Genomic DNA, 25,664 nt, shown 5'->3' on the forward strand with positions numbered 1-25,664 from the left:
AGGATAGGTGCGATTGGATTTGTAGTATGTGATTCTGCAGGTAACATTATCTTGGTCGGGGCTAGACGTTTTCTGGGCATAGTGGTACCAATCGTGATAGAGGCATTGACGCTTCGGACATCGATAGAGGAGATGTTACTAACAGGTTATAAAGATCTAATCCTTGAAGGAGATTGTCTTAATCTATAAATGCTGCTAATACCTCCACAAATGACGACAGAGATGCCAGAGTAGTTCCTGAAGATATTCTTAATCTAGTTTTCTGTTTTTCGGAAATTAGATTTAAATATGTAAACCGTAAACAAAATGGGGTGGCCCATCTGGTGGCTAGATAAACCCTAGTCGATGACTGCTTTGGCAGCTCTCATCATTCTGTTATGAACTGGCTTTCTCAAATGTGTTGAGGAGTCATTCATTATGTATATATCACATTATATTAATGAAATTCAGCGACTTAAGTAGCAATTTGACCCCTTAACTTGTAAGCAATGAGCAATTCACATATAAATTAACTTTGTGGGCAAATTAGTCATGAACTTGCTGATTATGAGCAATTAACCCCGTTATGAAAAATTAACTTAAAATTTGATTGGGTAAATTGACAATTGAGGGACAAATAACTTATATATTTAGGGGACAAATTGCCAAAATGGGGTTAATCGCCCATAATATATAAGTTCATGACTAATTTGCCCACAAAGATAATTTATATGTTAATTGTCCATTGCTTACAAGTTGAAGGGGCAAATTGCTATTTAAGTAGAAATTCAGCCTTTGTTAAAAAAAAAATAACATAATTAATGTCCTAAACGTAACGAAGTCGCCAAATGGAGGTAAAAGAAATGTTTCACTTCATACACGCGCGACATACAGCCAATCACATAGCGAGTAATATCAACTCTCTCTAAAACAAATTACTAGTTCGTTGACCATCTGCAAACTCATTTTGACACCTTCTTTGCTTCTTATTGCATTCCTCTTCTTCTGTCCTTAAAAAACTTAAAATCGAAAAAAAAAAAATTAGGGAGAGAAAGTAAAATAGAATCCCTACGAAATCGCGTCCCTGAAATTTAGCGATTTTCTCTCTGTTTCTCTCTCTCTCTCACTATATAAGGTATGAATTAGATCTCATAACGGTTCTGTTTGTTTCCCGAGAAAATGAATTAAACAGAACTGAATGGATTACTTTTGACTTTACTTTGTGTTAGATGAACACGTCATCTTTAATTTTTTGTTTATTTTCTTTTAATATGACTATTTGTTCACCAACTGAATCGACATTTTTCCCTTTTAGTAAGTAATAACTGAATTTGCACGGTTAATTAATCAATTTAACATGTATTTTAAATTCCTGTTGCAATCTTGATGTGTATACACTTTAAATGCTGTGAAATTGCACTTATTAAGAATTTTTGTTTTTGATTTTACATATTTAGATAGGTTTTAATTACTTGAATTGCTCTTAAATTTTCATATTATTCTCAGTTGATTTAGAGTGATTGTTAATTGTTATAGTAAAAGGAGGAGGAAATGAATTGAAGTGAGAGAGATAATCAAAAAGAAAAGAAGAGGGAGAGATGAATGTGAGCCATGCGTCGGTTCATCCAGTCGAAGAACCTCCTACCACGGATGGAAATAATAATAACAATGTACCTCGTGTGAGGATGAAAGACATACAAGGAATGCCTGGTACTAAAGGCGGCTTCGCCTTGCGTGTTTTTCAGTTCATCTTTGCTGCTGCTGCTCTTGCTGTCATGGCTACCACTAGTGACTTCCCTTCAGTGACTGCCTTTTGGTAATCACTCACTCGCATTTTCTTCGTTAATTTATTTATTGTACTTTGTTATGTTGTGTCTATATTTGGGGATTAGAATTCAATGAGAAATGAGAGAAACGATGGCAGGGGATTATACTAAAGTAATTAAGATTGAAGTATATAATGTAATAATCAACATTTATGATTTAGTTTGCTACGCCTTTGGGGGAAGAACATCACTCTATGTTTCCAGCTTTCAAAATCCAAGGTTATAACAATGTCTAGGGAGGTACTAAATTTGCCTCCCATGTAAAATGATTCAAGTTTGGGTTTAGGATTTTCATGAGATTGAGAAGAAGCTCATGCCTTTATCATTTAGGGTATTATGACAGTTTGTTTTCTATTTTGTCGGATACACGTTGAAATGTTGGTTTACTTAATGTTTGTTGAGCTTTTATTTCCTTTAGCTTTTGATTTACTCGAAAAAAGAGTGGCTTAATACATGGGGTTAGTTTTGCTCTCTTCAAAATCTTGTTATGGAAGTTTGGATAAATGGTCCTTCTTAACACCTGTGCAAAACTAGATATTGGCTCAAAATGAAACTCTAACGATGTCTCTCTTGATGTACTTTACTCTAGCAAGTGATTAGAATTGCTGTTAATTAATGAGTTGTTTCAAGTTAAAAGTTCAAAGTGTCTATGCTTCAGTTGTCGTTCATATGACAAAAGAATTTCTGCAGTCTATTTATTTTAATTGGATGCATATTCAGAGGGAAACTCTTGTAAAATCTGACAGTTCACTGCCTTCAAGTCATTGACAGACATGGATAGTTGATGAATGAGAAAAGAGTCAACCTGGCCTTCGTACTTGTGTTTCGGAATCAAATAAATCACTTTTTAACTTTTTTAATCAACTAGATCTCCAAGCTTGTGTCTCGAGGTCAAATAAGTCACTTTGAACTTTTTTAGCCAGTTAGCTCCCAAAACTTGTGTCTCGGAGTCAAATAAGTTACGCGTTTGAGGCATATAGATTAGGGGTTATTTGACCCCAAGACACAAGTTCTGGGATCTAAAAATTAAAAGTGACTTATATGACCCTGAAACACAAGTTTTGGGATCTAATTGACAAAAAAAATTAAAATGACTTATTTGACCCCGAGACACAAGTTTGAGGTCCGGGTTGACCCTTTTCTCGTTGATGAATTACAGACGAAATAGTTTTAGGGTGTTGAGAAATGACTACTTGTGTACCTTTTTCAATTGCCTTACTATTTTATTATGTTTTATCAGGACATCAAAGTTTTTTTTTTTTATGTTTTATCAGCTATCTTGTTGCGGCTGCTGGTTTGCAGTTCTTGTGGAGCCTTACCTTGGCTATAGTTGACTTATATGCTATCTTGGTGATGCGCTCCTTGCAAAATTATCACATCGTCAGCTTGTTTGCTGTTGGTGATGGGGTAAGATTAAAGAAGTATATTGATTTAAAAAATAGTACTATCTTTTACTCGTTCTAGTTGTTATTACTTATCTCAACAGTATCTATATAGCTTATGTAATCGTGTTCTTGATTTGGCATTTATTCAGTCGTTAAGCATTTATAATCTTGTTGCATATGTTTAATTAATATGTTCTGAACTGCTCGGTTCTGCTCATGAATGTTTTTAGTAAGTTTCTTTGGTTTGTCTAATCAATTTAGTTCTTTAGTAAGTACTTCACTATATATCCATCTGTTAATGTACAAGGTCAGTAAGACTAAAGCTTAAGCTGCCACTTCTATTTTGAAAATAAGCGTACCTAATGAAATTGTTCATACTTCATAGAACTTTTTTCGGCGACTGTTTTTAGCGTGTTCCTAAATCACGCAACAAATATAAATCTAAACTTAGGGTATTAAATGTGGAGTGTTATATAGTCGACATCTTAATCCTATGTGCATTTTTCTTCCCATCCTATTGTATCTACATGTGATCCGATAGCGTAATTATCTCTATAAGTTCAATTTTCTTGGTCTTGTAGTTTAACTGTGTCGCGATTCTCATGCAGCTCACATCCACTCTTACATTTGCTGCTGCTTGTGCTTCTGCTGGCATCACAGTCCTTATTGATAATGATCTTGGCAGTTGTGCTGAGAATCATTGTGTGCAATTTGAAACAGCGACAGCCATGGCTTTCATTAGCTGGTTTACTGCACTGCCATCTTTTCTACTGAACTTCTGGTCTCTGGCATCCAGATGACAGAAAAAAAAGACCGAAAACTGAAAACCAAAAAAGAGAAAAACAAATCGATATACGAGCCATTTTGTCACCAATTGATGAAATACGTGGTGGTGTTTGACCTGTATTGCCTGATGTTGTGTGCTCCAATTCTCAAATGTTGAACTCAACTCTCTTCTTCCACTTGAATAGTTTTTGTAAATTGGGATGCATCGTAAATACTTGGGGTTGTTTTGTATCGTCAGCTTATGCTGTGTATTACGGAGGAAATGAAGTTGAGTTTATTCTTCTAGACATGGATTGTAGAAGTAGCTGAACTTGAGTAGTGTGTCTAACAAAGAGTGTTACCGATAAAATTTTCATCTTTCATCTCCACTTTATTTTTGATGTCTCCCATTTGCTTGTGTTGTGCAAATCTGATATTTGTGGGTCAGCATTATTGCAATAGAAGTAACTAAGCAGCTAGTAATACATATTTTTTTGGATAACTCATTAAACTGTACATGTTTATATTACACATGAAAATATCATACAAAACAATACAAAAATGAACTTCTAGTTCATATAAGCATTAGTTCTGGAAACAAAAGAGGATGAATGCAGTAGCGGATCTAGAACTTTATTATGGTGGGTCCAAATATGTACCAATAAAATTAATTAAAAATAAATTGGTAATAATATAATAAAATATTTTTTTGTCATTATATTGATGAATTTTTATATCATGAAATTATTAAATAATTACATCGTTATTCCTACTATTAATTTTTTTTATCTCATTTATACTATTAAACAATTTTTTAATGTAATTTTTAATTTAAGTTGTTTTCTAGAATAACCTGTAAGACCATTAAAATCGAGTTCCTTTTCTTTTGTTGAAAAAGTTTGTACTTTATTGAAATTTATCTTTTTGAATATTAGTTTTTTTTATATCGAGATAAATATTGAAAAATTAATAAATTATTAGATTCAAATGCAAAATAAAAATTTAGTTATTTTTTTTCTCGATTTGATCTACTATATATATGTAAAAATTAACTATAAATTATTAACAATGATTTAAATATTTAATTGAATAAATATATATTTAAAAAATATGTACATATTAATGATTTTTTCAATTCAATTGCTTGAATTTTTTCACTTCAAAACCCGAAGTTACAGTCTGTTCAATGATTTTAATTTTTAACTTGAAGTTTGTAATTATTGTTGTCATTAATGTTAATGTTAAATTTTCATTTTTGGTTAACATAAAAAATAATGTGGTCCATTTAGATAATTTTTCTTATCCTATACAAAAATGTGTTGAAGATGGTAAAATTGGACTTAAAAACAAAAATCAAGATCATATCAAAACAAATTTATAAGATGTGGAAATGCCTCACTGTCTTCTCATAAGACTTGATGTACTCTTCTCCCAAGTGGTAAGACACCTGCCCTAACATATTATCTGATGTGTTAGTCAATAGGCCTACGCAGCCATGCAAATGAAGAACGAACCTAAAACAAGCTCTTAAGCTTCGTCTTCTATAAATACCAGACTCTACTCCCACATTTATCACCACCAATTCTAACATATATCTCTTCCGCTCCTGTCACCATGGCTAAGCCTATGCTGCTCTCTGTTTCTCTCTGCCTTCTTGCTATCTTCAGCGGATCACTGGCTAGCCGTTCATTTCAGATGCAAAATGAGTGCCAACTCGATCGGATCAATGCCCTCGAAGCCGATGATCACATTCAGTGCGAAGCTGGAACCATCGAGTCATGGAATCCCAACCGCGGCCAGTTCCAATGCGCTGGTGTTGCTGTCAACAGACACACCATTGAACCCAATGGTCTTTTGTTGCCAAAGTACAACAATGCTCCACGACTTGTCTATATTGTCCAAGGTATCGTGTATATATCTACTAATTAATTTTATGAGAAATATATTGAAGAAATTCTTTAGATTGATTCTTTTTTTATAAAATGCAGGTAGGGGTATGCTTGGAGTGATGATGCCTGGATGCGCTGAAACATTTCAAGAATCTCAACAGTCTGCTGGCAGCGGCGATAGGCAGGCAGAGCAGCACCAGAAGATTCGTCATTTCCGTCAAGGTGATATCATTGCTTTGCCTGCCGGAGTTGCTCACTGGTGTTATAATGACGGCAACGAACGCGTTGTTGCTGTGAGCATTTACGATATTGCCAGCAATGCCAACCAGCTTGACAACAACCCCAGAGTAATATACAATCACATTTTTTACTATCCATGCTTATACCATTTGAACTATAATTTTTTTTTTTATGAATTGCTATAGCTCAGCAAAATTCATATTTTGGCTGATAAAACTAATCTGAATCTCATTGGTGTTTTTTGAATAAATTCTGTAGAGCTTCTATCTAGCTGGTAACCCGGAAGATGAGTTCCGACAACTATCCGAACGCCAAGGTGAGCGTGGCCGTAGCGAGTCCTCCCCACGCGGCAGCCGTAGCCAGAGGCAACAGGGATCTTGCAACAATATGTTCTGCGGAATGGACACGAGAGTCATTGCCGAAGCTTTCAACATTGACGAGCAGTTAGCAAGAAAGCTTCAGAGCCAAAATGACTTCAGAGGCAACATTGTCAGAGTCGAAGGTCGGATTCAGGTAGTTAGACCACTGCGAACCCAACAAGAAATGGAGGAGCAACGGGAACGGGAATCTGAAGGAAGCCGCCGTTATAACGGTGTTGAAGAGACTTTCTGCACCATGAGGCTGAAGGAAAACATTGGCGATTCTTCACGTGCAGACATTTTCGTCCCTGAAGTTGGTCGTATGAGCACCGTTAACAGCCATAACCTCCCTATTCTCCGGTCGCTCCAGCTCAGCGCTTCCCACGTTGTTCTCCGTAATGTAAGTTAATTAACGCTACCTCAATAATCGAGAAAATCTTGTGTGAACCTAGTTCAATTATGAACCATCTATTAAATACATGACACCCGGCGTATGTATATCTTTTTAATTTACTTAACAAATCTAATTAAAAATTTATTGGCAGAATGCTGTTAGATTACCCCACTGGCACATGAATGCCCACAGCTTACTATACGCCATCAAAGGACAAGCATGGATTCAGATAGTTGATGAAAATGGCCGCAGTGTGTTCGACGGCAGTATGAGCCAGGGACAAGTACTGACCGTGCCGCAGAATTTCATGGTGGTTAAAAGGGCGGAGAGTGACCGATTCGAATACGTGGCCTTCAAGACGAACGACAACGCCATGACCTCCGATGTTGCTGGCCGGACTTCATCTGTTCGAGGTATGCCTGTGGAGGTGCTAGCCAATGCATTTAGGGTGTCAATTGAGGAAGCCATGAGGATCAAGTTTAACAGGCAGGAGACCACTTTTGGCCGCTCAGAACGTGGGTCTGATAGGAGGGCAGTTGCTTAAGTTAGTATAAATTTGCAATGAATAAAAGAAAGGGACTCTTTTCAATGTGTAGAAGTTGAATAAAAGAAACCAATTTTATGTATAATGCAAAGTTGACAGAGGACTTGGAAATAAAAATAAACCTTTTCTCTTCTTAATATTATCTTATCTCGTCCTTTGGAATTCTATTCTGTTACATTTTTTAGATTTCTAAACTTCGGTAACATATTAAAACATGTTAGGCAAATTTAAGTAATATATACAAAATCATATTACAAAAATAAACAAGAAAAATTGAATAAAATTACAAGATTAATATCAAATATTTAGCGAAAATCTCCATCACATTCCAACTTGTATCGTACTTATTTTGTTTCAAAAAGATCCATGCCCGAAAAGGTGTGTGCTCCCGTTGATGTGGCACTGACAATGCTTGCCACACATGATAAAATTAGGCAAAAGATGTAGAAAAATCCTTGAACTTATTTTTACACTCTCAAACTCTAAATCGGTTCAAACAAATTCTAAATTCTTTTTTAAAATAATAAGATTACAAATTAAAGTGTATTCCCCGGTCACTCAAAAATTCAAAATTGCCTGTATACCGCTTAAACACACTATTGCATTATCTCCTGATATATAACATAACAAAGCTTTTCTATATATAACATCACTATATATCACCACTTTACTTTTGCCTGAAATGAAATAAACCAGTCCTGTTGGCTGACAAGCAGAGTTTGCTATAGTAGTTTCTAGTAACCGTAAAATCCACTGATGTTGTACTGATATGATCATCACATAATCAGTTACAAACAATTATTGATGCATCCAAACTTTCAAATGTAATTCATCATTTAAATAATTTTTTCTTTAGGTATCTACAGTAATCAAAGAGCGAAACTGTTTTTTTACCATTCAAACAAAACCCGAGTTCATATAAGCATTATTTCTGTAAACAGAAGAAGATGAACGTCAAGCTTGTTTCTTGAACTTGGCTAGTTACATAATCTACTTTACTCGCGACTAACACATTCTCAAACAAACTACAGCTGCTCTCACATAAGATGTCTGATGTTTGAAAAACTGGCGGATACTAATATAAGAAGTCTTAAGGAACCTAGCTAAATAGTCTAATGATTGTAAATTTGTAAATCAAATCTTAGAGAAAAAAAAAATAAGAATTCTATTGTCTGCATTGTTCTTTTCGAGAAATATTTAGGTGAACTTAGTTTACCACTTAAAATTATGAACCATCTACAAATAATATGTCATGTGACATAATTATAAATTTATAATAAATAATCCAATTATTTCATGACACATTAATGATCATTTAAATTTAATTCTAAAAATCAATAAATAATATATGTCATTAAAATGATTGAATTATTTATGATAATTATATCACGTGACACATCATCATAATCCTACGTGATAGATTAGATTGATTTAAGGATTTCTAGTTGTTTTCAGTATTTACTACTTAGAGTGGCCAGTCCCAAAACCAACACAGGCTCCATCGCTAGCCTCGAAACCACCGCCGGTGCGGGTTTGTTGAGAACATATACCCGCGCCGGTCTGTTCTCAAATCCGAGAATAGACCATGTCTGTTCTCAGGTGAGAACATATGTCTGTTCTCACCTGAGAACAGGCCACGACCTCTGGTGGCCGGCGGTGGTTTTTTTTTGTAAAATTATAAGTAAAAAAAATATCATTCAGATTCCTAATTAAAATTGTTTATCAATATAAGTCCTTTGAAGGATCAAATTGAAATATATCGTAAATATTAAGGATATTTGTGAATCTTTTTCTAAAAGACATTTGACGCCGTTAACTGCCATAATTAACGGAAGAGTGTATTTCTCCAATAAAAAAATTTAAATGGTTTTTATTTCGATAAAGTAACCACAAAGACTTAATTGTGTCGGAAAAATGAAAAAGGGCTGATATGTATTTTGGTAAAACCACGAGGTCTTTTTGTACCTGTTGCCTTCTCAAAATCCTCCCAAATTCAAAAGCAAACCCTAGACCTAGAGCATCTCCAGCTTAACTTCTCCTGTCGGTCGTCGTCTTCATTGCAAAATAAAAAAAACGAAAATTTTCAATTCTGTATGAAATAATAAAATGGCGAAAGGCGACAAACAGAAGGCAAAAATTGAAGAAGAAGAAGAAGAAAATCCGGTGATAGAACTGAGCAGCGGCGATGAAGCCAACGAGGATCTAAGCTTACAGATTGTTAAGAAAGCGCTTCAAACGAGAGCTGCAAAGTTGGCCCAAAACGGCAGTAATATTGTCGTTTTGGACGATGATGACGATAATAACATTGATGCGTCTAAGAATGATACCGGAGTTATTGGTGTCACTGGCCGTGATGAGTTGGCATCATCCTCGTCGCCGCCTGTGGACGCTGACGTGTCAGTGAAGAAGAGGAAAAAGAAGAAAAAGAAGATTCAAAAGAAAGAAGAAATTCAAATTCAATCTGTAAGTGTGTTGATTTTCACGATTTGATTGGCCTATAAGTTCCCCTGATTTTATGAATCTTTATTGCCATTAAAAATGATTTAGTTCAATTATCATTGCCGTTGAAATCTAATACTGTATCAGGCAAAGGAAGAAGGGAATGCGGCGGAAACAATCCAAAAAGTTGCGGTGGAGGAAGCATTGGAGAATGTGGAGGCAGTTGAGATGGCGGCGGAGTTATATCCCAACGCCGAAACTAGTGCTATTGAAGTACCCGAGAATATGGTTCTGCGAAAACTTCTTGTGAGTTTAACTTAAACTTTTGTTTTGGATGTGCTATTTGGAATACATGTTACTTTCTCTTAAAGTATATGACTATGAGGAATGTAAATTCAGTGTGAACTATGAAGGTTTATATGGGTTGAGTATGTCTTTATTTGTTCTGTCAGCGAGGCCCTAGATACTTTGATCCTCCAGATAATAATTGGTCAAAATGCTTTAATTGTGGAGAGGAAGGTCATATGGCGGTGAATTGTCCTTCGTTTGAGAAGAAGAGAAGGCCTTGTTTTCTTTGCGGGGGTTTGGACCATGGTGTCAGGCAATGTTCTAAGGTCTGTAATCCGAAATAATGGTACATATTTGTTTATATTTTTATTTATTCATAGTTGTGAGTTGCTCTTGAATTTTACTTAGTTGATTTGGGCTTTTTGTCTGATTATTTTATGTTGAGGGGATCAGTATTCAGAATAAAAAATCTATTCAAATCTAATTCATAACTAACATCTGACTTTTCCCCATTAGAGACTCTTTTAGACAAGAAAAAATTCGTAATTGCGTTCCCATTAAAGCAAAAGTGTACATCTTCATTTTTTTTTAATGTTTATGCTTATGTTTTAGTTGGAACTCAATATAAGTGGGTTGCAACTTAAATTTGATGACTTATGAATATTTGTCGTGTTTGATTTCTTTTTAGGAACGGGTTTGCATTATTTGTAAATCTGTTGGTCACCGTCCAAACAAGTGTCCAGAGAAACATAAAGGTGGTCTTCAGAATGCAAAAGTTTGTTTGAAATGTGGAGACTCTGGGCATGATATGTTTTCATGCAAGAACAATTATTCTCATGATGATCTCAAGGTTGTGTTCCTCTGTACAAATTTTATTATGCCTTTTTGTTTTACTTACAGGCCAGTTTTATCATTTGAATGTGAAGGACTTTAATGTTTATTTGTTTCTTAACATTTTTTTAGTCTTCATGCAGGAGATACAGTGTTACATCTGCAAGAATTTTGGCCATCTATGTTGTGTGAACTCTCTTGACAATAGGCCAAGCGAAGTTTCTTGCTATAAATGTGGTGAACTGGGTCATACTGGTTTGGTAACTCCTGATTGGCATTTTGTGGCCCTTTTTTCTATCTTTAATTACTTCTTTAAGTTGAATATTCATGAAAATTCTTTAAATATATAGATAAATAAATTCAATACTACTTGCATTAACTATGTAAACAAACTTGGAATAATCAAATATTTTCTTGACTTCGGTAATGCAGTCTAACCACAATATTCACGCAAAAAGAAGAACATAAATAATATATTTAAATCTTAGAAGACTAAAATTTAATAGTTCAACTCAATGTCCAAAATGTCTTTGCCCTCAAATAAAATGTTAAAGCAAACTTCTAGCTCACAATGGCATTCTAGACCTATCTAACAGACTTAGTAAACCAAGCTCTTAAATCTACATGAATAAGTTACTGCAGTCTATTTTTTGAAAAAACAGATGGCAAGAGATTAGCTACATATTTAATAAGTATATAAATAGTTAAACTCTACTGATTGTTGAATTATGTCATCTATTTCAAAATGGATACTCATTTTAATTTCTTTTTTATTATCAAACTTTAATTTTGAATTCAATATTGATATTAATGAATTTTCTGCTGTGATGAAAAAGAATAACTTTAGAATATTCATCACACCAGCAGCCACGTGGATTTGAAATTATGTGGCTGCTGAGGCGGAAAATATTACAGGAATACTTTTTCAAGTTAGTTAAAATCCATCTGAAGTTTATTAAAGACTTGTGTCATTGAACTCAAAATTGAAGGCTGGTTATCAAAAAGGGAAAAAAAAATCAGAACTTAGTATCCATTTTGGGACAAAAATGCATAGTTTGGTGATTGCTATGGTTGATACCCATGTATCCTTGTGTCCTAAATCTATTTAATGGTATGTACTTATTAAGTACTTATATATTTGAGAATGCTATTACTATAAATAATATATTATCTTTTAAACAGGCTTTAAATAAGACTTAATTTTCCTAGATTGGCTGAATGCAGTGTATAAATTTATTATACAAAATAATTCAATGGATTAAAATGCTAAACTTAAAACCCAGAAAGCATATGTAGCACTACTCATCAAGTGAGGTTAAAACTTAAAAAAAAAAACCCCATTCTCTACTTTACTTGAGTGTAAAGGAACATTGGTAATAGTGGAGACAATTAAAGAAAAGGATTTTTGTGTGGAAAATGTGGGTTGAAAATGTAGATGGAAGCATGTTAAATTATAAGATTTTATAAGACAAAATAACTTGTCATCACCCTACTGTTGCTTGCAAGATACAAGAAAGAAGAAGAAAATATCATAATCTGTAAATCAAAACTCGCAAAATCGTGCACATAAAAACTTGTAAGCTAAAAGCAGTATCTTTTTGGAAGAACTTGAAGAGAAATATAAACAGTTGGCTGTAAAGGGAGGCTGATTCAAATAAAAGAAGAATATTAGGAATTTCTTTAAATAAGCATCTAGGTTTAGAAGTTTTTAACATAATCATGAACATATTAAAACACATGTTGAATTGATTTGTTAATTGTGGATATTATACATGATTACAGATGTAATCATGCATGCTTGTAAACACTAAGACACCTATTCTGGAAAAATCATTTATGCCGTTTCAAGTATTAGTAATATCTTTATTTCATAGGAACGTTACTCTTTTATGTCCATCAATGTCATTGTTATTGTTGTTGTTTTCATAATGTAGGAATTGGTGAAGCAAAAATCACCATCAAGTGGGCATTTATTTTTTCCTCATGTGTAACTTTTATGTGATTTCATACATATTGTGCTTCTTTCTTTTCATGTGATTTTAATTTTTTTGAAGCTGCCAATAGAGTAATTTATTATTATTTTTGGTTATAGTGTTTCTTGGAGCAACAATATACCAATGCGGTTTTATAGTTAATTCATTTACTAGTTTTTAAATGATTGGCTGAAGTTGATGATGCACTAATATGTATTAGAATATTATATGTTTATTTCTCTACCTATCCATAATAAATATTTATTATTGAAAATACTAATAGTACTATCAACTATATAATATTACAGATCTCTTGTGATTATTCGATGATTCCACATTTTAAATCTGCACTAGCATAAGCTAGGTAATCGTCGATGATGCGGATTTTAATTCGTCCCTGACATTGCTGTTGATAACATAATTTTTGTTGACTATATTACGTGAGGGGTAATGGGAATTGATTTGTGCAGGAATGTTTAAGCTTATATGACAAGGCTGCCACAACAGCCTCATCTAGTTCATGCTTCAAATGTGGTGAAGGAGGACATTTTGCACGCGAATGCACAAGTTCTGTAAAGGTAAGTTTTAGCAATGACTTCTTTTTTGATGTCGGTAGAATCATTGTATGTTGCCTAAGCATTTGCTAATAATTTTTGTCATAAAATGTATCATACTAGTGGTTAATGGACAATTAGTCTCAACATTCACTTTCTGGCCAATCAAAGCACAAGTTTTCCTATGTAGCTTCTCATAATAAGAAGCGAGTTACAGTTTTGTTGAGAAGTTTACACTTTCCTTTTTCCAAATGTTCTCCTCAAGACAAGGAAATATTCTATTAAAAAACCGAAAACCCTTAATAATTCTCTTCTCCAGCTGAAATGTTGTGCGATACATCTTATTTTTCCTTATGCATTTTATTAGAAGTTACACTTGTTGATTGTATTGCAGGCTGGGAAGAGAAATCATGAGATATCAACCCCTACTTTAAGACGTCATAGAGAGAATAATGAAGCTTTGGGATTCAAATCTGCTCCTCAAGATCTTAATAAGTCTCGTAAAAAGAGGAAATCCAAATTTGAAGAAGGAAGCAATACAACTCCAACAAAATCAAAACAGAGAGGTGGATGGCTTGCTGAGGATCCTGAGGAATACTCGCAGTCAAAGTCCAAAAAGAATCATTGGAGGTCTCCTTCAACACCGTCTTATAAGGGTTATAAAAATTCTTTTGTTGGTCAGACATCGAGTTCTTCAATGCACAAGAGTTATTCAGGTATGTCGAGGTCTCCATATTATAAGAAACCACAAAATAATCATTCGGAATCATCAGCATTGCATAGTTCAGCTTCATCTTTCCATAACAGATATTATTCGGCATCAAGGTTTAGCAACTCTGGTAGTGCTGGGTTCAGGGATAATTATACTTGGTGGTAGTAATGAGTTTGCATGTAAACAACAGCAAAGAGTTTTCGTAAATTCTCTTTCGCTGATCAATTAGTGTAATCTTGTAGCAAATGAACTTTGATTTGAGTTAATTTTATTCATCCACATATTTTCGCATATGAAGGAACATTCAATTTGTAGTTTGTTCCTCTTTGCCGCACATCTGCGTGCTTATTGATCTCATTGCGAGCTTTATAAATAATTTTTGATAGAGTATTGGAGCTGACTTTAATCTAATATGATATATAATTGGCAAGCTTTATACTAGAAAAAAAGTTGGGTTGCCGCTAATATTGATTTTGTTGCAACTAACCCAGTATGCAATTTTCTCAACTTAAGACTCGTGTTTTTCTGTTGATTGTGTTGTATTGGTGCAAATTCTCAATTGGCTCATTTGGATTGATGTGGTGATGATATATATTAGATTGGTGGTGTTGGCATGTTAATCTGTGCTTAAAAATGATATTTAGTGCCTCGCTGGTCTTGGCATGCTAACTATTGCAAATAACGTTCATAACACATGCGCTTGCAAACAAACAACCAGATCATATTGAGGCGACAAATTAGTATTTCTTAATCAATTTTAATTCATAACAGAAATATATCTAAATCGTTCATTCTGAAAGTTGTTATTAGATAGTTTATATGCATTGCGCAATCTCATTAGTTATTAAAAAAATTTGCCTTCAACACAACCGAGGGCTCTGACAAATGTAATACAGTTCTGAAATCACTAACATCAATTTTTGAATCACATGAAATCATAGTGCTAACATTGACATTTTATGATTGGTTATTTTAAACTTGTATTGTTTGTGCTGTAGTAGACAAGCTCATCATAATCAATGCACTGTGTATCTTTATGCTTGACGATCTTAATCATGCTATTATTGTTTTGCTTATGAGTAATTTGTTTGTGTAACTTGTCTTGAACAAACCCAATGTGGTGTGCATAGCCCATAAAGCATGAATAAAACAAATAATGGGGTTTGAGTTGCTAGCAACCCAATTAGCCATAACTGCAAAATTAATCCAAAAATGTTAGTTATAAATAATAATGAATACATGATATAAATATAATCAAAAATCATGAGATACCGCCACAAATCCCCTATACAACTTAAGCGTCACAAAAGCTCTAGTATTTTCCATGAATGCATCAACTAGAAACCTACATACAATAGTTTTGAGTATAGTTCCTACCAATGTATCATGATTAAGTCTGTTCTCCAAGCTCTCCCAATCTTCCTGATGTCAATCTTAATTCTCCTTAAGGCAGTAATCTGCAAACTGGAGCAGGTGGCTTCTAGATTTTGGTGGCACGAAGATGTTAACCAAAGAAGAATCCAGTGGCTCAACTGGAACAAATTAGCCAAGCCCAAAGACTCCGAAGGCATGGGATTCAAGAGATTATATGAATACAACCATTTTTGGTGGCCAAGCAAAGTTGGAGGCTCCTTCATGACCATGACTCCCTTTGGGCAAGGGTCCTATGGCGAATTTACTTCCCTCACTCTTCCTTCACCGAGGCAAAGAGAGGTGCACGACCTTCATGGGCTTGGAATAGCCTCTTGGCAGGTAGGAATCTTATCCTCAAAGGCACCCGCTGGTCCATGGAAACGACTCCTCGATAGAGATTTGGAATGCTAAGTGGATCCCTGACTCAAACAACTTCTTTCTCAATGATCCCACTTCAAGACTGCTGATATCAACAGAGTTATTGACCTCATTGACATTAATCAGAACTCTTGGAACTCTCCTCCTATCCAGCGCACTTTCTCTGAAAGGGAAAGCAAACAGATCCTAGCCATTCCTCTGGGCATGCCTAACACTCCAGATTCTCTCATTTGACACTTCACCAAATTAGGGAACTAATTGGCTAAATTTGGATACAAGCTGCTTTTCGACAGCAACCCCGCTTTGGACAATAAGAAACTATGGAATTTCATTTGGCGTATTAAAGGCCCTCCTAAGATCAAAACTTTTATGTGGAGGTGTGATACGAACTCTTTGGCAGTTAAGTCAAATCTTCTCAAGATCTCAGATTCAGGCATTTGCCCCATCCACAACAACCAAGATGAAGACACCTTGCACATGTTGTTGCATTGCCCTACTTCTAGGCTTGACTGGTTCTCCTCAAACTTAGGGTTTAACTCGCAACATATGCATTTTATTTGTTTTTCTGATTGGTGGCTATACATGCATGATACTTTAGCATCTGCTAGTTTGAAAGATAAAGTTTTGTTGGTTGCTTACACTTGCTAGCGTATTTGGTGCTCGAGGAATGCCTTTATCTTCCAACAAAGAACCATTAATCCTGGAGAAATATTTGTTCAAACTTGGAAGGACTTCTAATTTTGCCTTTCCACTCTCAAGCCTGCCTGCCCTGCCTCAAATCACAGAAGGTCTTCTCCTAATCATTGGCAGCTTCCCCCTTCAGGCAGATTGAAAATCAACTCAGATGCCTCTTTTGATAGCAACACTCTTAGAAGCACCGTTGCTGTGTTTCCAGATACATCTTGGAGCCCTGGTTTATGGTCAAGCAACTACTAATTTTTGCAGAACTGTTCTTGCAGTTGAGGCCCTTACCCTTAGAGACACAGTCAGAAGCGCAATCTGCAATAACTGGAACCATGTTGATTGCGAATCTGACTCTTCAATCTTGATTAATTAGTGCAATTATCATAATGATGAAGTCCCCTGGGATACTAGACCAGTTGTTGAGGAGATCAAGGAGATTGCCAAACATACTCAATATTGAAATTCTTCATGTTTTCAAAACAAAATAGAGTAGCTGATTGGATTTGTAAGTCTCCAAACTTATTATGTAATGAGGGCTGGTATAGACACCCCTCCTGAACTACAATGCCTTTTGCATTTGGATTTACATCCTCATTAATGATATTCATCATTCTGATAAAAAAAAAACTTGTGGATGCTCTTATCTTGAACCAACTAGTGTGTTGTGCATAGCACTAAAAGCATGAGTAAATAATATGACGAGGCTTCAGCTGCAAGCAACCCAGTTAGCGATAACCTTGAAAAATTAATCTAAAAATATTACTAGTTATAATCGACTTCACCATCAGTTCTTTACAAGAGGGCTTTAAGCATTATTTATGACATTCTAGGTTGCTTGTGGAGGTTTCTTGGGCACTTTATTTAGCTTCATCACTCTTTAACTTAGAAGCATCAGCTGAATTCTCAGGGTTCAAAAAACGCCCCGTCATTGGATCAACTGGACGTGTGTCACGAGGACCACCTTTGCGTCCCAATGCCACCATTGGTGGTGGAGGTAGCAGTCCTGCTCTATAAAGAACTCGCTGAACAGGTTCTGAAGGTTGAGCACCAACAGATAACCAATACCTGTTGAATGTCCACAGATTAGGATAACTAAAACAGAAACAGAAATTGAAAAAGAGAAATTAGTATATGGCTCCATTTATTTGACAACGCAAACGATCTCCATTATTAGAAGCTATGAAAGCAAAACAAAAATTAATAATTCATTCATCCTTCAGTTTTCTGTGAATCTGAGAAAGACACATTAAAGTGACTGTGGATTAAAAATAATTAAATCTAAATTGTCTGCCAAAAACAACTACAAAATTAGTACAGCTCCTATATAGCCGGTTTACTAATGTTCATTTTCATTTAAGTATCACAAATCTATAGGATATTAAGGGAAATTCAACAACATCACAAGAATGCCAAGCACATAACACCATTGACTGAGAAGGAAAATATGCTATTGCTGAATGAGAATGAACATCCTAAGCCATTATTTTCATTTTTTACAACTTCCAAATTTAAAATAGGTATTGTTAAACACAATAAGGGTACAGAGGATAGCAAAACTAAGTAGCTGAAGTATCACTAAGACAATACTGCATTATTAGTTCAAAGCTCGAGGTTAGACTACAAAGTCTAGTGTTATTTAGCTTAACATGTCAATATCCGCCTTGTGTTCAAACTTGCTTTTTGATGTTGACAAAGTCTACATCTAATACTTTGCGTTCGATTCTAGTAGCATATTGTGCCTGTAATCAGAGCCTCCGAATTTTGTTTAAAGTGAAAAAAGGAACATTTGAAAAACTGTGTAAGGACTAATCTAGCACAGATGCATCAAAAACTCAACTAAATTGGGTACTAATAAAAATCCTCACCGGCAGATTCTAATAGAATCTGTTCACTAACTGTCACCCATATGTGATCCATGAACTGGAGGTAGTATTTAATACTTCTGATATATAATAAATTATATTTGAGGATGATTCCACACTTCAGTGGCAAACTTTATGATTCCACACTTCAGTGGCAAACTTTGTTTTTCAAATTTAGAAAATTTCAGACCTAAATCTCTAATTCTAGTAGACAAAAGAAGTGATTATTTTTGGTCAATTGTATTCTGATGGTAATATTTTGACCTCAATTCTGATACATAGTGAGCCTTGGAAAGAAAATGCTAGCTATAACATTAAGACATTTCTTACTTGACTCTGTCGAAATTAATACCCATCCTTTTGCCTCCATCTTGACCTGAAGATTTGATTACGAAATTAATTAAGAAACAAAAAGAAAAACGAACTAAAAACTTGAAGCTCGAGTTTACCTGGCAAGGGATTATAGTAACCAAGGACCTCGAGGTGTTTGCCATCTCTTGGAGATCTGCTATCAGCTGCCATTACTCGATAAAACGGCTTGTTTTTGCATCCAAATCGAGATAATCTAATCCTCACCGCCATTATCCTTTAATTAAAGTAAGTGATGAAGATACTGGTCAGCCGCTAAATAACAAATAGCAAATAAAAACCTATGGTAGATACCTTGACTCTAATTTTAATACAAAGATACACATTAAAAGTGTGAGAAATTTAATTTTAATAAGACAATATAAGTCCTTTAAAGTACTTCATTAGATTCATAATCTCAGCTGCAATTTGAAAAAGCATGCCATATACACCAAACAGTAGCAGAAGAAATATCTGATAAAATCTTGTTATAAGAACTTTATGATCCCTAACATATTAACAATACAATCCTTCCAAAAATGCAATACAGAAACAAATGCGAAGCAAAAATCTGAGGGACTTAAGAGAGATGCAACTAACCTTGACGATACAACAGTATTAGCGTCGTCGAAGGAATTGATGTCGTCGGCTTATGTGGTGCCGTCGGCAGCGGTGGTAGCGTTGAGTAGCAGGGGCGTCGAATGGAGATGCTTAAAATGTGTGCAAATATGGAGGGTTTGAATGAAAACCATATAATAAAAGTGCTTAAGTACACTTTTATAACAATGTCAAGGGTTTTTATGTATCTTCTGCCTTCAATTAACTACACTGTAAATCCAATAAATAAAAAGAAACGTGTTACTAGAAGTTACGCAAAAAGACATGGCGTCATCATCTCCACCAGAAACCCTAAACCCCTCTTCCACAGAAACTTCCGATCAAATGACCCTCCCATCATCGGAAACCACCGCTGCCGCAGGCGAGAACAACAACGGAAACAACCAAGGAGAGAAGAGAAAGAGAGAGGAGGAGGAGGAAGAGACTGAACAACGACTAAAAGCAAAACAAGAATCAGAAACAGAGCAAACAAAAACTGAACCCTCGGAAAACCAGTATTACAAAACCTCACTGTGTTCATATTTCAGGCGGCATTCAAAATCTTGTAGCCACGGGAGTGAGTGTAAGTACGCACATGGTGAAGAAGAGCTCAGAGTTAGACCTGATAATACATGGGACCCAACATCACAGAGGGTAAGAAAGGATGTATTTTTGGAATTGGAGATTGATGATACTGATATTATACCCAATGAAGAGGTTATGATGACTGAAATGATTGGTGCTGAAGGAGGCTGTTTGAATCCTGAACTTAGTAAATGCTTAGTGCATCTTCCTAGGAAGTGGAATTCTGAGTATTTAAAGGACTTCCTCGACGAGCAAGTAAGTTTATCCAATTATTTAGAGACAAGGCATATTCGTTATTTAAATTTTTGCATTGTGCTGTTTGTTGGGTGAATTTAGTGTTGCTTTATTGCAAATTTAGATTCTAGTGTGATATAGATGAACCTTTGTTTATGTATGAGTAAAACAATTTTATATGTTGTCAGGGTGTTGTTTTCAAATGGGCTAAGAAAAAGAAAGGAATGTCTGTAGGTTTTGTGACTTTTGAGACAACTGACCTATTGGAGAAGGCAACTGAGGTATCCTTCTGTTTTTATGTATGTGATAGATATGAAGATTACTGACTTGCAATAACCTTCACAAGTTGTGTTTTTTAAATTTTGATGTGATAGGAGCTGGAAGGAAAATCCGTTGGCAGTAAGAAATTAAAGGTTGCTGATGTTATTCCCAGATCATATGACAAGAACATAAAATCAGCCATGGCTCAACCGCAGAATGCTGCACGGAAAGTTGAATCCTCATTAGATGGGGAAAATGCAGATGTTACTGAGGATGGTGATGCAAATCACGACGGTTCAACATTAGATGGTTCAAGCTCCAAGTCAAAAACTGTTCGGGATGCCGTGACTCCCCTTGCTCATATGCCTTATGAAGACCAGCTGGAGCATAAGAAGAACTCTATAATGCAAATGCTCAAAAAACTGGTCAGATAAATTACTTTGCTTTTTCTTATTAAAAAGCATATCTTATATTATTGCATCTTAACTGACTGAACTCTTACAATTGCTGCAGACTAGAAATGCACGTAAAGCATGTCCGAATGGTGTTTCTTTGCCAGAATGGGTTCTGAAGGCTAGAGAAATAGGTGATATCATAACTCTGAGAGAGCTATTCTGTTTAATGTAAATCACTGTCATAGTTTGAGGAATGGTCTTCTTTGAAACTCTAATACTGTACTCGCTGTATAAGATTTTTGTTTTTCATGCATTTATTTGTTTTGCTTTCTTTCTTCTTATGAGACTGTTAGAGACTCGTTCGACTCAATTTCTCCTTTTCTTAATTGGTCCTTAGGTGGTCTTGCATGCAACCTTGAGGGTATACTTGCATCTCCTCTTGTGAATGGATACCGTAATAAGTGCGAGTTTTCAGTTGGATATTCTCTTCAGGGGAAACCTATTGTTGGGTTTATGCTGGGAAACTTTAGGTAATTTGTTGATTCATTTTCCTTGGATGCTATTCCCCACTGTTGACTCATTTCACTGGAGCTATTTCTCACTATCTCTATGGTGATTGAATTTAAAAACAATTTATCCAGAGATGGAGTAACAGCTGTAGAAGAACCTGTGGACTGCCCAAATGTCTCTACCATTGCTAGCAAGTATGCTTTCATATTTCAGGAATTTCTCCAAGAATCACGCTTGCCACTTTGGAACAGATTTAAAAATTCTGGATTCTGGCGTCAATTAACAGTATGTGGTTCTGGCAACACCTTGTACTGATGGAAGTGTCAGTAGTAGCATTATTTGGTGCTTTTTTTCTTTATCTGTTTCTACTCATACCGTTGAGATGTTTCCTCAAATCATCATTCCTTTTATCTTTTTTCTTGTTTTTAACATAAGGTCCGAGAAGGAAGATTACCGGCGAAAGATGCTGATATCACAAATGATGTCAGCGTATCGGAGGTCATGCTTATTGTTCAGGTTTGTTTGAGAGAACTTTGTTGGCCTTTTTTGTCTAACTGGTAACTTGTACAGATAAAGTTATGGAGAAACCTCTTTCTAGCTTATTTTAGTCCAGTTTCATAGTCCAAACAATGTATTTGCATTTTCTTTTTCCATTTCACTTATAAGGAAAGTTACGCTGCACTATTAAATTTTTTGGCTTGTATTTACAAGTATTGAATCTCAATTACACAGGTATGCTTAGCTGGCTTTGACGATGAACTGGTAAACAGTGAACTCGGGAGTCTGGCTCATGCATTTGCTGCTGGAGCTGCTGCGAACTCTCCACCATTGCCTTTGACAGTTATTGTTCTTCAGGTATAAGCTCTTTGTTCTGGTTTTCGAACTTTATTAGTTGAAATATTCTTTTCTAGTCTTTTGAGAGAAGGGTCTGGGACTATGGTGCTGGACAATCAAAGATTGCTAAAACTGTAATTGCCTCCAGCTGACATGATTATATGTAGTTGACTACTGAAAGTGTTGGTGATGTCGCTCTTTGTTTGTCTCTTGAAAATGCTGGCCAAAATAGATAAAACCAGGAATTGAGTCCATACATGATCATAAAACATTTTTTTCTGAAATATGCATGATCAATATATGATAGTCTCAGTGACTTTCTGCTATTTTATATAAATGTATGTTCTTTGTTTTGGTTGTAGTTGCTTGCCACCTTCTGGCCTCTCCTTTAAATGTCATCTTTATTCTTTTTCAATCTATTAACCCTTCATCATGCTGCAATTGCTTTAACACTGCTGTTTCTTTATATTGCCGCAACTAAGCTTTTTTTTTTCCAAAAAAAACACTTTTGTAAGTGAATGTTGGCTATTTTTCTTGTAGGATCACCAAGGAATATCAAATGTGGCACCAGCTGATGCTCCATTGAGAATTATACCCCTTCTAAATGCCGGAACTACATCTGAAGCAGAGGCAACCAAGAACGTTGTTGAAGCGAGAATTCATGATTATATAAACAATCTTTGCTTTTCCATATCACCTACTGCATTTTTCCAGGTTAGGATCCCGGTTCATTTTTATCCTTCTTGTTTGTGAAGCTTTTGCTACTATTCTTAGATGTTTACATAAGCAAATATACACAGGTTAATACATTTGCTGCAGAGAGACTCTATTCTCTTGCTGGAGATTGGGCTGCCTTGGGTCCTGACACCTTGCTGTTTGATATATGCTGTGGGACTGGAACAATTGGGCTCACTTTAGCTCATCGTGTTGGAATGGTATGGTCATCAATCCACTTTGTCAGAGGCTTTAGTCTCATTCCTGCTTTATGGTTGGCAAATTTATGTTCACCAATTCATAACACATAAAGCTCCTTCGTATGATCAATTCAATTAGAATGGTAATAGTAAGTTATGTGGAGGTTGTTAACATTGTCATTTTGGTTATATACAAGTATGTTTATATATTAATTGGATTTTGGCAGTAAATATATTTTCCATCTCCTTGTCTCCCAGAGACAAGTGTGTAATCTTATTTTATTCTCCTTCGATGAAAGATGGTGCTTATCTTCACTTTGAAATTTCTAGGTTGTCGGCATTGAAATGAATGCTTCTGCAGTTTCAGATGCTCAAAGGAATGCTGAAACTAATGGCATAAAAAACTGTAGATTTGTTTGTGCAAAGGTGCGAATCAGTTTCTGTCTCTTCTATCTCTGTTATGTAATATTGATTACACCACAACTGAGGGGATCGTGACTCGAACTATATTGCCACTTACGAAATGAATAAATGTTGAATTTTTTCACCTTGTTAAATGTTTGGCATTAATTTTGGGTATGAGATTAATTTTTGTTTGCTGTGAAACCTATGCAAATTTGTATTTCATTCTAAACATCATGATTCTTTTCTCAACAATTTGGCTGTTCTGCCAATTATGAGCATCAGGCAGAGAGTGTGATGGCGTCTCTATTGAATGAGTACCTGAATGGGCCGCAGAAGCAAGATGAGTTATCAAACGCATGTGAAACCAGTGACAAGGAAGTTACTGCCAGCACAGATAAAGATACTCCCGTGGATAATGTGGTAGATACTACTGAGATAGATATTAGTGAGGTAGATACTAATGACAACTCAAGCCACAAGCTTGGTAACGGTAAGGGTGATTCTGTGGGTTCAGAAAATTATGGACAAGAACACCAAAGCCAGCCTATGGAAATTTGTGCCTCGGGAGATGGGACTCCCTCTTTGATGCAGTACAAAAATGTTGTTGCCATAGTCGATCCTCCCCGTAATGGCCTTCATCCCACTGTGAGTACTCATTGTAATATGCAAGCAGTTCTTTTGTATCTTAAGTATGTCATTGTCCAGACATGCATTTATATTATTCAGTAATCATCAAGAATTGTACACAACATCTAAACAAGATGCTCTGCTCCACACAACATAGGGTCTATGTAGCGGGGAAACTTATCCAGTCGTGTGTTTTGAAGTTCATTTCTTTTTTCAAAAATGCTTATGAAACTCCGAAACTCTATGTATAACATATTCTTGTAAAAATGTCTTTTCTTGATTTAACATTTCAGTGTTTTCTGTTTCCCTCCATGCTGCAGCCTTAAAATAACACTGTGCTATATAGCTTGTGCCTATAAATGAATCTGGAGATCTGTATTCGACCCTTGACCTGATGATTATACTCTTCATTCTACTAGAAGCTTACAATTAATATTATTTTTGTCCAGGTGATCAAAGCTCTGAGAACTCATTCAGGTCTACGGCGACTAGTGTTAGTTCCATGCTCTAGTTCTACTACTTATTTGGTTAAGATAAAACAATTGAATCTTTTTGACATCGCCTTTTTGGTGTTTTTTATAGTTATATTTCCTGCAATCCTGAAACCTTAGTAGCAAATGCTATTGAGTTGTGCACACCATCACCTGACAAAATAGAGAAAGGAAATAAAAATAACCGGGGATGGAGGAACATGAGCAGCGCTGGTTTGGCACGCCATAGAGCCAAGTCGATGCCGATTTCAGAGGCATTTCATCCGGTAAAAGCTATGGCTGTTGATCTTTTTCCACATACTACTCACTGCGAAATGGTGATGCTCCTCGAAAGATAAAAATGAACATTCTCAAAATCTTGTAAGTTCTGTTATTCCTAATGAAAACTGCAAATTGTCATCTATATTCACAATTTTGACTGGCATATTTAATCTGTTTCATTTCTTGATCTACCCTTCTAAAGTTCTGCAAATAATTCTTAACATTTAGATTAATTCAACATCAGAAAAGTTGCCAGGCATCTAGAATTTCTTACAAGATAAATTTTACCTTTGAGGATGGCTATATTATCCCTACATGTAACAAATATATTCCTATTCTCATGTCTGCCTGACATTTTAGGTTTGAGTTGACTCTGGATGTGTTTGATCTTTCATGAATCATGCCTACTATAACTGCTATACCTAATTTATATGCCAACCTTCGTTTTAGCTAAAACTGTCCGCTCCCACTTAGGGGTGTGAAAAAATCAAACTAAACTGAATAATTGAACCGTCAAATTTTGTTCGGTTTGATTTGATATTCTAATTTGTTTGGTTTCTCGGTCCGGTTCGGATTTGAAATATTTCAGTTAAGTTTTAATACAAACCAAATTGAAATAACCGAATTGGTTCAAAAAAATTAACTGAATCAACTAGTATGGTTTAATTCGGTTTGAATTTTTTTATT

The 25,664-nt window shown here is 35.3% G+C and overlaps 5 protein-coding genes across 5 annotated transcripts; 4 read left to right on the plus strand and 1 right to left on the minus strand.

Moving 5' to 3' along the window:
• Positions 1-973: 973 nt before the first annotated feature.
• LOC126665744 (CASP-like protein 5A2) lies at positions 974-4,349 on the plus strand. Its single transcript, XM_050358636.1, has 4 exons — positions 974-1,114; positions 1,516-1,795; positions 3,080-3,212; positions 3,799-4,349. Exons 2-4 carry the CDS (start codon positions 1,578-1,580, stop codon positions 3,988-3,990), a joined length of 543 nt encoding a protein of 180 aa, XP_050214593.1. The 5' UTR covers positions 974-1,114; positions 1,516-1,577; the 3' UTR covers positions 3,991-4,349.
• Positions 4,350-5,515: 1,166 nt separating this feature from the next.
• On the plus strand, positions 5,516-7,518 carry LOC126682177 (11S globulin-like). The gene is made up of 4 exons (XM_050377773.2): positions 5,516-5,858; positions 5,944-6,191; positions 6,343-6,843; positions 6,989-7,518. Exons 1-4 carry the CDS (start codon positions 5,570-5,572, stop codon positions 7,379-7,381), a joined length of 1,431 nt encoding a protein of 476 aa, XP_050233730.1. The 5' UTR covers positions 5,516-5,569; the 3' UTR covers positions 7,382-7,518.
• A 1,789-nt stretch (positions 7,519-9,307) lies between these two features.
• Positions 9,308-14,469, plus strand: LOC126664605 (protein AIR1). Its single transcript, XM_050357084.2, has 7 exons — positions 9,308-9,844; positions 9,968-10,126; positions 10,273-10,434; positions 10,797-10,958; positions 11,083-11,199; positions 13,383-13,490; positions 13,861-14,469. Exons 1-7 carry the CDS (start codon positions 9,488-9,490, stop codon positions 14,341-14,343), a joined length of 1,548 nt encoding a protein of 515 aa, XP_050213041.1. The 5' UTR covers positions 9,308-9,487; the 3' UTR covers positions 14,344-14,469.
• Positions 14,470-17,364: 2,895 nt separating this feature from the next.
• LOC126664606 (30S ribosomal protein S16-2, chloroplastic/mitochondrial-like) lies at positions 17,365-19,605 on the minus strand. Its single transcript, XM_050357085.2, has 4 exons — positions 19,464-19,605; positions 18,965-19,101; positions 18,846-18,891; positions 17,365-17,718 (listed from the first exon to the last, which is right to left on the minus strand). Exons 2-4 carry the CDS (start codon positions 19,095-19,097, stop codon positions 17,511-17,513), a joined length of 387 nt encoding a protein of 128 aa, XP_050213042.1. The 5' UTR covers positions 19,098-19,101; positions 19,464-19,605; the 3' UTR covers positions 17,365-17,510.
• Positions 19,606-19,711: 106 nt separating this feature from the next.
• LOC126664603 (zinc finger CCCH domain-containing protein 24) lies at positions 19,712-25,166 on the plus strand. Its single transcript, XM_050357083.2, has 14 exons — positions 19,712-20,300; positions 20,468-20,560; positions 20,654-20,965; positions 21,054-21,126; positions 21,333-21,465; positions 21,577-21,730; positions 21,881-21,961; positions 22,178-22,300; positions 22,820-22,993; positions 23,080-23,214; positions 23,524-23,619; positions 23,881-24,243; positions 24,675-24,718; positions 24,808-25,166. Exons 1-14 carry the CDS (start codon positions 19,746-19,748, stop codon positions 25,052-25,054), a joined length of 2,583 nt encoding a protein of 860 aa, XP_050213040.1. The 5' UTR covers positions 19,712-19,745; the 3' UTR covers positions 25,055-25,166.
• The last annotated feature ends 498 nt before the right edge of the window (positions 25,167-25,664 follow it).

This window comes from Mercurialis annua, linkage group LG1-X (assembly GCF_937616625.2).
Source record: "Mercurialis annua linkage group LG1-X, ddMerAnnu1.2, whole genome shotgun sequence".
In the NCBI taxonomy this organism is placed as follows: domain Eukaryota; kingdom Viridiplantae; phylum Streptophyta; class Magnoliopsida; order Malpighiales; family Euphorbiaceae; genus Mercurialis; species Mercurialis annua.

Bases quoted from the DNA above. Each gene is read 5' to 3' on its own strand.
- LOC126665744 (XM_050358636.1), top strand. From the start codon at position 1,578: ATGAATGTGAGCCATGCGTCGGTTCATCCAGTCGAAGAACCTCCTACC. The intron at 1,796-3,079 runs GTAATCACTCAC...ATGTTTTATCAG, and splicing joins CCTTCAGTGACTGCCTTTTG to CTATCTTGTTGCGGCTGCTG. The intron at 3,213-3,798 runs GTAAGATTAAAG...ATTCTCATGCAG, and splicing joins TGTTTGCTGTTGGTGATGGG to CTCACATCCACTCTTACATT.
- LOC126664605 (XM_050357084.2), top strand. From the start codon at position 9,488: ATGGCGAAAGGCGACAAACAGAAGGCAAAAATTGAAGAAGAAGAAGAA. The intron at 9,845-9,967 runs GTAAGTGTGTTG...ATACTGTATCAG, and splicing joins AAGAAATTCAAATTCAATCT to GCAAAGGAAGAAGGGAATGC. The intron at 13,491-13,860 runs GTAAGTTTTAGC...ATTGTATTGCAG, and splicing joins AATGCACAAGTTCTGTAAAG to GCTGGGAAGAGAAATCATGA.
- LOC126664606 (XM_050357085.2), bottom strand. From the start codon at position 19,097: ATGGCGGTGAGGATTAGATTATCTCGATTTGGATGCAAAAACAAGCCG. The intron at 18,892-18,964 runs GTAAACTCGAGC...TCAAATCTTCAG, and splicing joins TTACTATAATCCCTTGCCAG to GTCAAGATGGAGGCAAAAGG. The intron at 17,719-18,845 runs GTAAGAAATGTC...GACATTCAACAG, and splicing joins ATTAATTTCGACAGAGTCAA to GTATTGGTTATCTGTTGGTG.
- LOC126682177 (XM_050377773.2), top strand. From the start codon at position 5,570: ATGGCTAAGCCTATGCTGCTCTCTGTTTCTCTCTGCCTTCTTGCTATC. The intron at 5,859-5,943 runs GTATCGTGTATA...TATAAAATGCAG, and splicing joins ACTTGTCTATATTGTCCAAG to GTAGGGGTATGCTTGGAGTG. The intron at 6,192-6,342 runs GTAATATACAAT...TAAATTCTGTAG, and splicing joins AGCTTGACAACAACCCCAGA to AGCTTCTATCTAGCTGGTAA.
- LOC126664603 (XM_050357083.2), top strand. From the start codon at position 19,746: ATGGCGTCATCATCTCCACCAGAAACCCTAAACCCCTCTTCCACAGAA. The intron at 21,962-22,177 runs GTTTGTTTGAGA...TCAATTACACAG, and splicing joins AGGTCATGCTTATTGTTCAG to GTATGCTTAGCTGGCTTTGA. The intron at 22,994-23,079 runs GTTAGGATCCCG...AAATATACACAG, and splicing joins CACCTACTGCATTTTTCCAG to GTTAATACATTTGCTGCAGA.